The 15782-nt window shown below is 37.8% G+C and overlaps 1 protein-coding gene across 1 annotated transcript; it reads left to right on the forward strand.

Annotated features, from left to right (window-relative positions):
- Nucleotides 1–10006: 10006 nt before the first annotated feature.
- LOC137291491 (uncharacterized) lies at nucleotides 10007–14909 on the forward strand. The gene is made up of 5 exons (XM_067822850.1): nucleotides 10007–10072; nucleotides 11299–11413; nucleotides 12026–12184; nucleotides 14141–14230; nucleotides 14816–14909. Exons 2-4 carry the CDS (start codon nucleotides 11306–11308, stop codon nucleotides 14216–14218), a joined length of 345 nt encoding a protein of 114 aa, XP_067678951.1. The 5' UTR covers nucleotides 10007–10072; nucleotides 11299–11305; the 3' UTR covers nucleotides 14219–14230; nucleotides 14816–14909.
- Nucleotides 14910–15782: the final 873 nt, after the last annotated feature.

Here is a 15782-nt window from a genome sequence, read left to right on the forward strand (position 1 = left end):
AGCAGCCTGGATACCGTTAAAGGCGTGCACCCGTACCTTCGTGCAATCTGGACCGGTGTTGCTCCCATATGGTGCATACCAATCGCCCTCTCTCTTGTCAGTCTAGGCATATCGATTGTGAGCTTCTGTCAACTGAGTTGTCAACCCATGGTTTCACGTTACTTATACGCCAATTCGGCACGTGCGTCTCCCTCTGCAGCCTTTGCACGTGTTGTACCATTTTCTCGTGCAGCGTGGCACCACCGGTCATGATAGGTTTGGGAGATGCGATTTTGCAACCTTCTGATTGGGTACAACTGTCTGAATGCATACCTTCAACCACCAATCAACGCTTTCACAATAACTTGACTTTTTCCGACCTATACTTTCTTTTGCCGCCTAGTTTATATAATATAACTGCAATTTAGTTCATGCCGGTGAAAACGCACTCAATACATGTATGTTATTGTATACGAAGTTTTGGATATTCTGTCCATAGGCGAGATTGTTTGATAATGCTCTAAGCTGGCCGAATTATGTCTATTAGTTAAATTTTGTGTCATAGTACTTATGAACATACTTTCATTCATTTGCAGCCTTCAAAACATTAACAAACACGGATTTTGAGCAAAAATATATGTCTCGCCCATGGGGAAAAAGCAAACTAGCCCATCTTTTACATCGCACTAAATTAGCCGAATTAAAACAAATTGAGTTACATTTTGAGTCATAATACTTATGGACATACGCAAGCTCCAGAAACATGTATTTTAAGCAAAAGTCAAGTACATTCTCGCCTAAATCAGTTGAATTATTTACATTTTGGGCCATGAAGCTTAAATAATGAAAATAAGTTCATCCATTTACCATTTCAAAACTTAATTAAAAGCCAACCATGAATTTCAAGTAAATGTTCTCGCCCATGGACTAGATGGTATTATATTAAATTTAAGTCAATTAAATTAAGTTAACTTAAATTAAGTCAAAATGAGTTGAATTGGCAAAGGTTTCCATGTCACAAAATACAGGTTGACAAAGACCTCTCTACACCACATAACAACCTATAGTTGTGGTTATCTTATTAATCCATATTTCTTTATTGACTTTGTTTGATGTAACAGGCGACTAACGGGATCGGGTAATACGGCTCGCTGATTTCATTGATGCTTGTCACCGTATCCTAACTGTGTAGATGAGTAGTCATGAGGGCACTTACTTCACTGAAGCTCAGTTTACTCACTGATGTCAGTTACTGGAATAACACGGTATTATTTACAGCGAACCAGCATACACAATGATTAAACCAACCAAACAAACAAACCGATAATGTATACTTTGTGATGTCAGTATATCGAGCACGACCTATCGACAGAACTATTTACGTTAGATTAGTTTTTGGTGTAAAGTTGACTTCAAGTTTGCATGTAGTTATCAGACAAATCGTCTCCAGCAGACAGGACGTAGATACACAGTTGTGTATATTGATGTACTGGAAAGTAATTACAGATGAGATAGGTAAAAGAAACATGTCTATTTATCTATTAATCACATCCAATAATTTTAGTACACTACCAGAGTTGATTAATAACAATTACTTGTAATCACAGTTATCATACCATCCATAGATAATCTATATTATATACCAACTAGCTCGTGGCATGAGAAATTGCAATGTTAAATACCTTTCTGGAATTAATCAGATTGAATACAGTCTTTCGAAATGCCATCTACATGCGCCATCGATGATGAGAGACCGCATGGCGGCGTACTTGGGGCGACTGAATCAGAGAACGCATGTAGCAATTTTTCATATACATTTACACACTTCAGGAATAATCAGTTTGTCATAATGGAAATCGTAAACTCATAAATATTATTATGAATAAGTGTTACAATGTATCATAATATTTAACGTGTGATGTTTTATTTATGTACTTTTATGTCGTTCCTACATGTATATTCATTTATTATTCATTTCAAATTAGTGTGTTTGATCATCTGACAAAAGACCAAATTTGTCAATTGAGATTGTCTTTGTGTTTATATCGAAGATCAGTTTAACAAAAGAAAATGTAAATTTATCGAATTCTTATTGGTTCTGTATGTATAGTTTACTGAGCATTTGTTCCCAAATTCATAGATGATTGAATATATATATTTCCTAATTTTTTTATTCAGTATTGCTTTACCATCCGATGTGATGAGCACAGCATATTTCTTTGTAGCTATACGTGACGAAGATCATATCAGTTTTTATAATGATGGCATCAGCTAATTCAGATGTAAAGGTCACAGTTCTTGACATTTCCATTCCTCATGATAGCGAAAGTATCCAGTAACTGATGTGTCCACATTGTCATTATGTGTTTGTGAACACGCAGATCATTCTATTACACAAATCATATAAAAACGTTCAAATTGTTTGATAAGCATTATAGACGTTGCTGAGCCAAACAGTTTTGCGATTCTAATGTCGTTTCAAAACCTTTCTATTAGGTCAATATTTGACCTCAAGTAGTTTTAGAATCTAGAGAATAGATAACCGGACTTAATTAATCATCTAGAATGGTTTTAATGAAATTTAGTACATGCAATACATGTACAAACATGAATATGAACATATGGATTAAAATTTATATAACATTTGGGAAGTAATGCCTTTATAACGTGTTTCCATGTTAAGAACCTTGTCATCAAGATTACCAAAGCTACATGTCTTATCCTAACTTATAAACCGACAGTGACGTCAATCTAAGGTTCTTAGGGGACACTTTTTCTCGTAATATCCCTCTGATACAATCTCGCTTCCTCGGGCAATTATCTAAATAATGTCTCTTTGTCACGACAGTTATCTTAATAATGTCTCTTTGTCACGACAGTTATCTTAATAACTCCCCTATGCCCAGGAATTTTCTAAGGAAAAGCCCTTGATTTATTACTTGTTTTGAAGATTCATACTTCTTGCTATCTCTGAATGATATCGTTAAATTTGACAATACTGACAGTTTCCTATATGTAGTGCTGACATCCGGTTTCGAACCCGCAACCCTCCGCTTACTGTTTTGGTTTTCGGGTCTTGGGCCTTTCCCGCGGAAAGCGGGCTTTCCTCTCAATAATCCCCGCGGGTCATGTTACCTCCTACACATAGCAATTGCCATCTGTAATGATTAGTATTGCCTTATAACAATAACCATAATTATAAGAGTAATAACCATTCTTAGATTATCAAAGCATGTGGCATATATATATTAAGCATAAACCCGTCTAGACTCACCAGGCTCTTCCACAACTCTCCATGCTGTTTCAGATCTTTGGAATGTTTCCGAAAGTTTATATTGTAAGATCTCTGTAAACATTTTGATTAAGAATTGAATCTCATCAAATGTATCACGATGAATGTACAGATCCTGTGGCGTGTCTTGGTTAGAATAATGTTTTACCTGTATGTTTGAAAAAAACGGCATTTGTCAATGTTTTTATGTGAACAGACTTGAAATCAATGTTCACTTTATTCATACTATACCAACATTTGGCTTCAATTTGGCTTCATGTTGTATCAGATGAGATAATAACTAAGGCTTTCCAAAATATTTATTGTTTACGGGAGGATAAGTAAGATTATGTTTTACGTCTCATCAGGTGAGAAATATTAACGTTCGCGCTGAAGTGTCATCGCTCTGGAAATGTACACAGATTGTCTTAGGCGTACAGCTAAAAGAAGTGAGGAGAATGCTGTAAGTGGTCCACTATCCATGTTACAAGCCAAAAATCAAACCGCCTCTTCTCTGTCATTTCTAACTGGTGTCATCAAGGTTAAAGTCATATCTAGAATCTATAACCAAATGTATAGCCAATATCTAAAACGTGGTAATTTTTCTTCTTGGTGATCAGTTTACAAACTCGGATAGTACAACATGTCACACTGGCTGACCTCATCCTTGTTGGACAATGACTCTCGAAGTGGAGTCTTCGGGAATTTTAGTTAAAATTAGTACATTCCTGAAAACGCTGCACTTGAATATTCAAATCATCTAACATTTATGATGCAAAATAAGTTCTTTCATGCAGAAATACCCGTATAGATCTTAACGTTCCTTCTGCGGATATTTTCAGAATACAAGTCCTTAGTGAGTAAAAGTACACATTTAAAATGATTTCAACAATATGTACTTCTTTTACATCGTGCTAAATAAAATCACATTTTATCATTTACACGAACGTGAAGGGAGATAAAACGCCCGACTGAAAGACAGATCTGTGTCAACTGACACTAGTGCTCGTCAGTGGCGAAGGAAAACAACATATGTTGAATAAAAAATATGGGGACAGTGGAATATGAAATATAGAATGGTGTGTCCTGGAAAGCGAATCCTATTTTCATGAAGGTGGCTTTAATTAGATAGTGGTTTCCGATAATTACAGCCATTTACCAGTTGCCATGTGCATGTCATTAGTCCAGCACTGGTTGAGTCAGTGATCATGGCCAGTAGCCATTAAGATAGCATGGATTGTTTAATCGTCGTCTAATAAAAGTGACATCCATGAGAAATCGCTGCTAAACGCACAGTCAGCTGCATAATTCTGAGTGGTCATAAGCACGTTTTTATGACGTATTGTCAAATGACAATGGTACCAGATGATCAGTTAAGGGGAAGAGTAGTCTAATCCACTGGTAGAACCTAGTGGATGAAGATGCTAGTCAAGTGTTCACAAAACACACCGGGAATTGCATGGAACGTTTTGTTTACCGCAATGCTCCTGGAGGCTCTACTGAGACCTTCAATGTTATAATCTTATTCGGACAACCTCTCAGCTCTTTGAAATCTTAATATTTGCTTAACTGTACCTAAAGGTCATACAAACACCAAAGGCTGGATTTGTTTTAAAAGTTGCTCTACATAGAAACAAAATTGAATTTGTGGAGAGTGTTCCTGTTGCATGACATATGATTCTTTGTATATTAAACTAACAAACGTATACACCCATAAACTTTGATCGGCATGATAATGCAGAAGAAAGACCTACAGACGAGTGAGACAGAGTAATTTATTGTGGAAACGTTGGGTAAGGGTACGTAGAGAAGAGGTGGTGGGAGTTGACAGAATTGCCGACCACCGAAAAAAAACAACACAAATGTAATTTGAAAATAAAACAACACTGTCAAATGAAAACCTGTTGTTGATAAATTAGGGAGAAATGAAAATCTGAATATGTTTAAGTATTTATTTTTGTTTTCCTATTCTAAAGGTTTAGAGGTTAAAGGAATTTGTCTTCAGATCAAACTATTGTGGCCAGAAATAGATAACATGACATACTTTTTAAAGGCGTGGTGAAAGATAGGAGGAATTTAACTATAGCAATAATGTCGCTGTTGACAGTTTTATCGGAATATTTGTACCACTATTTAAATAGCACTGAATTCATATCAGTACCCCAAAAATACTTTGTATCATTATATTTTGTGACACTTGAAGATGATGTAGAAGATGTGTTGATAAATACGCCTGTTATAGATGTTTCATGTATGTTCTCTAAAATGCACACAGCTTCACAAAATATGACCATTCGTGCCATTTGTTTCGTGAACACTATCCATACTCCATTAGGCGGCGAGGTAAGCCGAGTGGGTAAATCGTTCGCTCGTCAGGCAGACGGCCTGGGTTTGATTCATCACAGGGGCACAATGGGCCGTGATACTGCTGGAATATTCCTCAACGCGGCATAAAACAAAACTCCGTCAAGACTATAGCGCAGTACGTATCTCAACCGTGAATGTTTCACCTGGTCATCAATTTCCTGCCATTTAACAAATTTAATGCATACAATCACTAAAATGCAAGAATGCACATACTTTAATAACCAGTTTAGTTTGCTGTTACAGTTTAGAGTATTGCATTCGTTGCACGAGACACTATAGTCCTCGATAATGAACCTCAGTGTTGCGACGGGGTGTTCTAGGACGATAAGTTCCTACTGCCATACACTGGCGCTGTGTAAAGATCAAGGACACTATGATAATGGACACCGGTCAGTGTGTAAAGGTCGAGGGCACTTTTATAATGAAGACAGGTCACAGCATCTGCCATCAATTAGCCAAGGTTAACTGTCATACAGTGAAGTCCTGTTCTTGGTACAATGTTATTTCTGGTGCACTTTGGTCCATGCACTGAAACAAATACTGACGTATTTTATATCTTTTATACTTTATACGATATCTTATCTTTTATATTTTTCTTCAACGTATCACATTCAAAAACATACAGAATCCGTTTATTTAATGTTATGTCTGTAACTATTTAAATAACTGTGGTTTCATGCAATTTTATGTGGTGCACAGTGACCATTTCCCGTTAGTACATCGCAACGCGTAAACATACAGTGATAGTGATCTAGGACACAGATAGACAGACGATTTCACATTCGGCAACATGCATGGGCACAACTTAAGTCACAGGGTAGCGTGAATGTTAAAGGTTAAACACAGCAAACAGCTGATGTGCTTTTGCAAAGGTTAATGGGATGTTCAGCCGGCATGTCTGGGGACTTTCAGATCTTTGTAAATGCAAGTTGTCATCAGTGCTTAACACATGATCACGAATAGTACAGTCAGCTCTGTCTTGAGCTGACTGAATATGGAAATGACTGTGTCTTCTTAGACGATACAGTATATGAAACCGGTGACTACAATGAGACTGTGCCCGAATTTTCACTTACACCTATTCTTATACCTATACCTTATCACTACTTGAGGTTGATTCATAAACATACCTTCTTCGTATAGGAAACAGTTAAGATGTATATGGTTTGTGACACCTAATCGTATTCATTTTTTCATTCAGTTTTATTTGTATCGAATGCATTTAACTCTTACACGGATTTATGGGTTCAACATATGCTGTAGTTAACTAATACAATAATTAATTAATATAATTAACTAAATTAGGTATTTTTTGACAAATGAATGTTGCAACTGGACAAAGCAGACATCGCTATGTGGCTGTAACGATCCCGATTCAGGGTTGCTTCCAAACAATGGCCGACAAGAAGGCTGGTAGACTTAAACTTTAATATCAGACTACGTAGACCTAGACTTTAACTCAAAATCATGGCCATCTCAGATTTGGGTTAGCAGTTACATCGGCTATTGCTGATCCAATGACCTATCCACCGTCCACAAATGATTTCTACCGAGGTTTCCCAAGGATCGATAAATCAATGAATCGTCAAGTGAACTTATTGATTGTATATAATCAACAAACCGTGATCTTCATATTTTAGCGGTATTTCAAAAGTACCCCGCCATTCGTTAAACTATGTAACTGAACGGGAATACGCAGGTGTGATACTGATGTATTGACATAATTAAGGGGCGATACTGGTCGCTAGCCAGCACAGCATCTGATACTACTTCAAGGTTAGTTTTTCAACAAGGTTACAGTGTCTATCGATGATATCTCAAATACCTCAAGTTCTGAAATGCTGTCACTAGCATCGTTTCATTTCAGTTACAACCATCATGTTGAAACTGATGAGCTTGACAGTCAAGTGGCTAAATTCCCCTTTGTAGCCCCAGATGGACGCTTTGCGGTAGAGTATTTCACAAAATTTACAAAACCAACTGAAACTAAGTGGAGCGCCTATAATTCATGACGGAGCATAACCATTTTAATACGCCCAACCATGTTCAGTGGTATTCCTGTGTATACCAGTTCTGAACGCTACGATTTTTTTCTCTGTAACCGTGATGCCAATATTACCATGTGGAAGATCCTTGACTTTCTGATCTCGCAAAGAGGCCAGACAGTGACTATAGCACTGCAGAACACTCCCCAAAACGCCATTCACATATGAACACTGCCTAAGAAATGTTCATCTATTTCGAGGATGTCAATATTAGTCTGTTTTGCAATATTTAGCTGATGAGAACAAATGATCATGCATTCTTTGTCGCAATATCAGCTTCAGGTACACTAAATAGCGTCTTCACTGAAGATGTGATTCCCACGACACCGTAAACTGAACGCCAACACAAACGTATAACATTCTGCTTGCTTAGTAAACTGTTATTACATGACGTGTTGGGTGAATTTACGATGAAGACGAATACGACGAAGACGAATACGATTATATTTCTTCTTTAAAATGACGCTTTACAGAAAAAAATGCATTTGACACTGAAATAGTATTTTTCATATTCAGAAGGAAGATATTCAATTATTTCGGACAAGTTAGTATTGTTATAGATGTCTGAAACGGCTTCATGAAAGGAGAGATGGACCAGGGTAAGTATTATCCCATTACGTAAAAGTTACCTCATATGTTGAAAAAGGATGTGTTTATCCCATGTAGATATGATAACTGTCAGAGCTAATTTCACATAATAAATCTAGAACGTCATTCTAGTGCATCTTGGATGTTGTGTGTTGAATTCGTTCATCGAACTCGTTGTGTTTCTGCTCCCATGAGGTCTCGTTCCATACAAAACATCCAAGTACATCATTGTTACGTTCTATATATTTACACTTTGGAGCATTGTCTGTTTGAACAATTAAATAAAGAGAAAGCACAATGTCATTGAGAAAGTGGTCTCATGAAACCAATGTTACAGTTGTGATTACACTTTGGAGCATTGTCTATTTCAGCAATTAAAGAAAGAGAAAACACAATGCCATGAAGAAAGCACAATAGTTGGGATTTCACTTTCTCAGTAAGAACAGTTTCTGGTACGTTTTTCAGTCTCATCCGAGATTCGAACTCGTCAACATTTTATTGTGCAACGCTATTAAAATAGTACCGTTGGGATTTACATTTTGGTGATTTGGTAATGGTTATATATGGTCTATATAATTGTATGCTACAGGACCTCTCACTGGTAATGGCTGCGGATATTTGGCATGGAAATCTGAAAGAGACCTCTCACCAATTGTCTCTTTAATTTACTAGATGAGAAATAGGCGTCAAATCAAATCAAAGTGAATGCTGCAACTCAATATTTTCAAGTCACACAACAATGTGCATCAAACGAAGCGTTCGAAATAATCGCCGGCCCGGAGGCCAAGCGCCGGTTGTTATTGTATCGGGCAGGCAGTTTCAAATGTTTCCAGGCCCTTGTGGCCTTCAGTAAATTATCTGTCATTTTTTTCTGCCAGAATATCTTACCCACAGTTTTTACTAACGTTCAAGAACCACTCATTTACTAAAATTCAAATTTCTCTCAGCTCCATAGTCTCCGCTGATTGATTTTGTAGAAACAATGTGAAACTGTGGACAGGGTAGTGTATTTTTGTTTGTTTTATTGGTCTGACTTTAACAAAATGGGCCTGCAGATTTCATTCAGGGCCTGCAGATTATAAAGCCTGTAAGCGGTTGTAGACCCTTATACCCAAATGGCAAATTAAAGAATTGCAAACACTGCCATCAAATGGTATTGGCAGTGTATATCCTTAACGCCCTTCTTTAATTTGTAAGTGTGCATATAACAACCTTTCCCGTCCGATAAAACATTCCTATCAACATTGCAGACATCAAACGAACTTCGTAAAAAAACTGTCCTCTTGAGATGCCACCTTATCAGAATTCAAACAATTCAGTAATTGGCATTCATTTCAAATATGTTGTTTCTGTAGACTTCGTTCCTTTGGTGAAAACTTGTCATTAGATGTGATAATTATAGCTTCATAGTTCCATACATCTAACGAGTCAATCTCACCCTTGGCTATTAGTATCGAGTTAGGCACTATCCGTCACTAATTAAAACAATCATGACATATTTTGCATCAATTTCTGCATCACGAACAACAATAGACCTTTGAAATGTAACAAAATACGCAGTGATAGCATTATTACTATGTTCTTTGGATTACATTTTGTGCAAATTACGTGTGGAGACGTACGTTTCTTTCGGCGATGTTAATTGCTCATTTTGTCCGACGTCGTGTCAAAATATGATATTTGACGTAACGATTGACACGTGTGATTAGGGATGTGCAATTGAAAATTATGGTTGTCAATCGACAACGGTATAAAAGACCCCATGTAGTCCTTTCTATATCACAAGATCTCACTACGACCTTGCTGTCAGCCACAACACCACGTGAGTTTTACTATATATTGGCTTCTATATTTTCATAACTTTGGTTTGTCTTTTTAATGGACAAAAACTCAAAATCGAAACTTTTGTTGTTGCCAAGTTACTATTACACGTTTCATTTTGTGCAACGCACCTTTGGACATTATTTTAGTAATATCACATAATGTCAGCATTAACCTTGATGAAGGTTGCACTATCGTTAGAATAAAAAAATCAAAATAATATGACATTGTTGATTATTAAAGTGAGTGAGTGAGTGAGTGAGTGAGTGAGTTGGTTTAGTTTTACGCCGCACTCAGCAATATTCTAGCTATATGGCAGCGGTCTGTAAATAATCGAGCCTGGACGAGACAATCCAGTGATCAGCAGCATGAACACCGATCTGCGCAACTGGGAACGTGTCAGCCAAGTCAGAGAGCCTGACAACCCGATCCCGCTAGTCGTCTCTTAAGACTAGGTTAATTAAAGAAAAGAAGACTTTTTCTTGTTCATATCTCAAACTTGGTCTTTTGTTTTGACTTGTATGGTTTCAGCTGAAGCAGTTTTTAGAATCTGGTTGAATTTTGTCACTCAAACAAACGAGTGTTGGGGTAGCTATAGTCTAGTAGTTTTAGCGCTCGTTCATCACGCAAAGTTCTGTGTTCGATTCCCCACATCGGTGCAGTGTGTGAAGTCTTTTTCTGTTTTTGTCCTCAATGATAATGATGAAATTTTGCTCTAAACGGCTTAAAGCAATACTAATTCATTCACTCACCCTTGACTGAATGAGAGATGTTTTATAAAGATATTTTGCATCCGTATTTGCAATAACATATGTCATACACATCGTAGGGTTTGACATATAGGGGTGCTTGGATAGCCAGCTGTTTAAGCGTTCGCTCTTCACCCCTAACACGTTCGATTCCCCGAAAGGTTACGACTTGTGAAGACCTTGTCATGACCTTTCTTGTGTCCCCTGTCAATATATTACTGGAATATTGCTGAAGGCGGCGCAAAACTAGACTCACTCAGTGACACAAATTAACGTACAACATTTGCTATCCGAGATGACTGGTTTCATCATCTGCATGTTAATATGTTCTGACAAAAAGAAAAGCTGGTGCCAAATGATACCCTGTTATATTTTAATGGTATGAAGAAAAATCAGGATCATATACAGCAACGACTTAACAATTGCGAAAAAATATCTGTTTAATGATATGTCATTCATTCTGCAATTTTCCTTCCAGAATAAAAATGCTGAGAATAACCTGTGTTTTCGTCCTGGCCGTAGTTGCCATGGTAACCTGCAGCAGGGAGGACCTCACCAAGGCTGTCATAGCCGCAAGCGGAAACGCGAATCTTGTAAGTCTTTCTGAAATTCCAATTCCACAAATCTAAATCCCAATTATTATTCAAAGTGCACACATTTATACTCTCTGTTAGTTTTCAGTAATATATAACACATTGGTCATCATGAATATTTATTTCCTTAAGAGTCATTACGCTTTAGAGGTAAGCTGACCTTAAGATATGCAGCAGAGCAAATCCGTTTCATCATGGTGCGGAGAACGGTTCATTGATATTTCAGAAATGTTTCATGCTCGATGTTATCTAAATTGTTATCATATCCGTAATTTTACTGCCATGCATGTGTGTGTGTGTGTGTGTGTGTGTGTGTGTGTTGATATATATTGAATGAACAGAATATTAAAGTGCTTAAATTCGAGAGCACAAACAGTAAGTAATAACCAGCCATAACTAAGTTGCATGCCTAAAGTACACATATCAGTACATGTTTTACCTTTCGAAAAATTTCCGACACTTTAAAACTTTAAAAATGACACTAAAACAGGATCTCGCCAATCTACTGGGAGTGGTTCCGGGAAGCAATTCCAAATTCTGATTATTGACAGAGCAACACCCTCTTGATTGTGTTCCGATGTTATCTCTGAAAATGTTGTATTTTCCGACCAGGGAGAGGGAAGCGCAGCTTTGTACCTTGACGCTAACGGCTTTGCTGAGGCGTGCGACACAAGCTTGGCTGCGGACAATGGGGGAACTGCATACAGCGAAGCCGGCGATAACGTTGATGATGCTATCGGATTTGCATCCAAACTGGCCGGCGACGAAGCAGTAAGTTTGCATTGAATTACAAAGTGATGGTAAATCAACTTAGTGATATAACCAACAGTCTTATAACGACCATACCCGTGGAGATCCGGGTTAGAACTGGTCTTCAGAAACCCATGCTTGTTGACTAACGAAAACGGGTGGTCATCCGTGCTGACTTGGTTGACACATGTAATCGTATCACATTTCCCTAGATTTGTGTTCATGTTGTTTACCACTAGGTTGTCTCGTCCAGACATGAATACTTCCAGATCAACACCTTATAGCTGGAATCTGAGGTTAAACAACAAAGGATGAACAAACAAACACATGTATACCAATTCGTTTCCAAAGAATTAGCTCTGCAAAATTCTGCCGCAGCTTCTTGAACTTCAGAATTCACCAGGACACGCAAAATAATTGTGAGATCTCATTCGAGTACGCAAGCTGTACATGGCATGACGTCCTCCATATTCCTGTCATTCCGATCTGTTTTGTCAATGTTAATATTTTCAACCTACATTTGGCTTCTATGCATTTTACTAAGTTTCTGTCCGCATCCTAACCGGCTCTTATTTATGTTGATAGATGTTGTAACATTTGTTGATAAATTCTCTCGTCCGCTCCAGTCTAACCACAGGCAAACTGTAACGCAAATAGAGAGAAAAATGACCAGTTGTCCTATATGCGAGCAAACAAAATATCACTGCCACCATAGGCTGGCACCCATCTCCTCACAGGGTTGTCCTCTCCGATTTCCAGCCTGATATTTAATAACTACTCTCGTAAAATATATTTTATTCAACATTATATTGACCACTCGTGACATATCCAAAAGGTCTTTGCCTCCATTACCACTGTCAGATTCCGGAACAGGAAGGAGCAGGATTCGTTCAGAAGAAAGATTTGATGTTCGATAAGATGTTATGAAATTATATACTATCCCTGAAAAGGAATAGACCATTCATTACCTATTCTGTTCAAACAACCGTCAAAATTTGTAATAAATGTGTTGATGACATTATTTGACACAACTACACAAGTAGAAAAATGAATTTTACCAAAACATGTTGATTTTGATGAGATTTTTTATGCGAGGCATCGCTAAACCGTAAAAGAAACCACCCTCCACTTGAAGTTGTGCAGCAAAGAGCATGAGCTGTCTGGCAATGAAAATCCACATTACTTTCGGAAACTGGCATTCGTTTTGATGGAGTATAAGGTCAAATCTCTACGCCACGTCTTGACTCTGCAACACGGAATATCGCCATTGACAGAATGCACGTTGGAGAATACCAATCATCTGTTGCCAGGCGTCTAAATGTTAGGACAAGATGGCACCGCTTGCTGCTCGTCGCAACCAAACAGGTATACCACGTGCAGACCTCGAGTTCCCACTGCAGGCGAAGATCGGTACATTTGTGTGATCGTACTCCCACGGGTGCTCGACTTCGGAACATATCCAGTTGAACTGCATGGAACAGGAAGAAAGAGGAGACCGAAGTCGGGCCCGTGCTACGTCATCACCATCGCGTTCAACATCTCCGTTATCTAAACGTATCCATTTTGTTGTATAGGCATTTCTTCTAAACTGGTGTAAAATTTCATGCACAAAAGTCTCTTTGTGGACGGTTTATAATTTACACGTTCGAAAATACATTTGCGTAACAGATTTCTGGCTATGCGTTTCTTTTTTCGGATAATATATATTTATTTCAGTTATCTAAGAGCACAGCCCTGTGAGGAAATGGGTACCTACCCTTGATGGTGGCGATATCTTATATTGACATTAAAGTATTTTTCAGACCTAAGCGAGGGGTCCTTTGCTCGCATGTAGGAAAAATGGTCATTTTCTTTGTTGCCCAACCGTATTTTGCTACCGATTGCCTGTGCTCTAACGCAAACAGAACCAGTAATTGTTTATTTTGTTTCGCTTTTTATAAATCACAGCTGTTTGTTTACTAATGTTTCTTTATCCAGGCTAGCGCTAGTAGTGTCGCCTGCGATGCCTTTGCATGTCCCGATGGAAACGTATATGGCGCCTGTGCCTTTGAGTAGAGAAGTGGAAAGGTGAGATATTTTGATTATTGTAATTTGTAATAAAGTCACTGACAACACATTTAATAAATGGAAACTTGCCCGTGCCTTTCAGTAGAGAAGTGGAAAGGTGAGATATTTTGATTACTGTAATTTGTAATAAAGTCACTGGCAACACATTTAAAAAAATGGAAACTTACCCATGACACAGTGGGCGCCTTCAATCGTATCTTATAGTGTTATTTTTTTATTCATGGTCGTGCATTGCTTTGAGCCGAAACTTATGAAAGGGTATTGTTATTGTCGTTGTGGTGTATTATCTCCTATTCAACTAGGCTATTCTAAGTGTCAAAACATCCCTGTAAAATTGTTCCAATCATATCTCAATAATATTCTCATGAAACGTTTAGTAGATAGTTATAAGAGCCCGTCAAAACAAGTTAAATGTATGTAATCTGAAAACATTCGTCAAAGATTTTGAGCGATTTCCAGCAAAAGAATAAACAAGAAAAGAAACAGGGTATGTGAGCGCTATTTCCAAAGAACCATCTTACTCATGCAATGAATTCAGATTTCAGTAATTTTATGTTCGCAACGTTTAATGTCTGTCTTGTACAGTTTCAGCTGATGGGAGGAAGCGGACATGTACGCAAGGATATTCAGTCGTTTTGTAAGGAGATGTGTTGATAAATAAAAGATAGTCATATGATAAGCATTGATATTTTTGGTTTCATGATAGATTATTCTTCGGGTCGAGACAGTGGCATCAGCAAACAATCAAAACGACAAAGGGTTGATATGAACACCGGTATGAACATTAGTCTACGAAACTGGGATACGATGACTTGCCAACCAAGTCTGCAAAGCCGGATCGTCACGTTTTCGACAGTTATTTGATGGAATACGGTACTTCCTTCGTTATCTCAGTTCGCCGCAAATAGTTACTAGATTGCTGCCTACAACGTAATGATTATGTTTAACTCACCCATCATTGAGATTTTTACTTATGACGTTGACATCTGTTGGGGTAGCCAAGTGGTTAAAGCGTCCGCTCGTCACGCCAAACAAACGGGTTCGATACTCCATATGGTTACGGTGAATGAGGTCTATTTCCGGTGTACTCGTCGTGAGATTTCTGGAATGTTACTGAAACTAAACTTACTTGTTTATGACGCTTCAAGGTACTTTAAAGCATGAACGTTTTATAAAAAAAACATATTTGCTTACAACTGATCTTCTGGATAACGGTTTCAACATTAAAGGCTTACTTAAGTCATTTCCGCAGTTCCACTGTTGATATTCAGAGAATCGTAGCCACAGTGTTTTGAAATTAAGATATTATCGTTTTTGTGTCAAATATAAAATCAGTAAAATACGCTGTCGTGTTTTGGGGGGTTTTGTTTTAATTTTGGTTCAACACCTGACTGCATGGTCAGTACGTCATTTACATAAAATCATCGTATTCCTGGAGAAGTACTGAGAGGCTTTAGAGAGAGAATAAACAAACATGTTTAACACCTGTAAATTGTACTTGCTTGGACGGAGTTACCGCTATAAGTGCACACAACTTTTTCATCCTATGAAA

Source organism: Haliotis asinina, chromosome 7 (genome assembly GCF_037392515.1).
Source record: "Haliotis asinina isolate JCU_RB_2024 chromosome 7, JCU_Hal_asi_v2, whole genome shotgun sequence".
NCBI lineage: Eukaryota > Metazoa > Mollusca > Gastropoda > Lepetellida > Haliotidae > Haliotis > Haliotis asinina.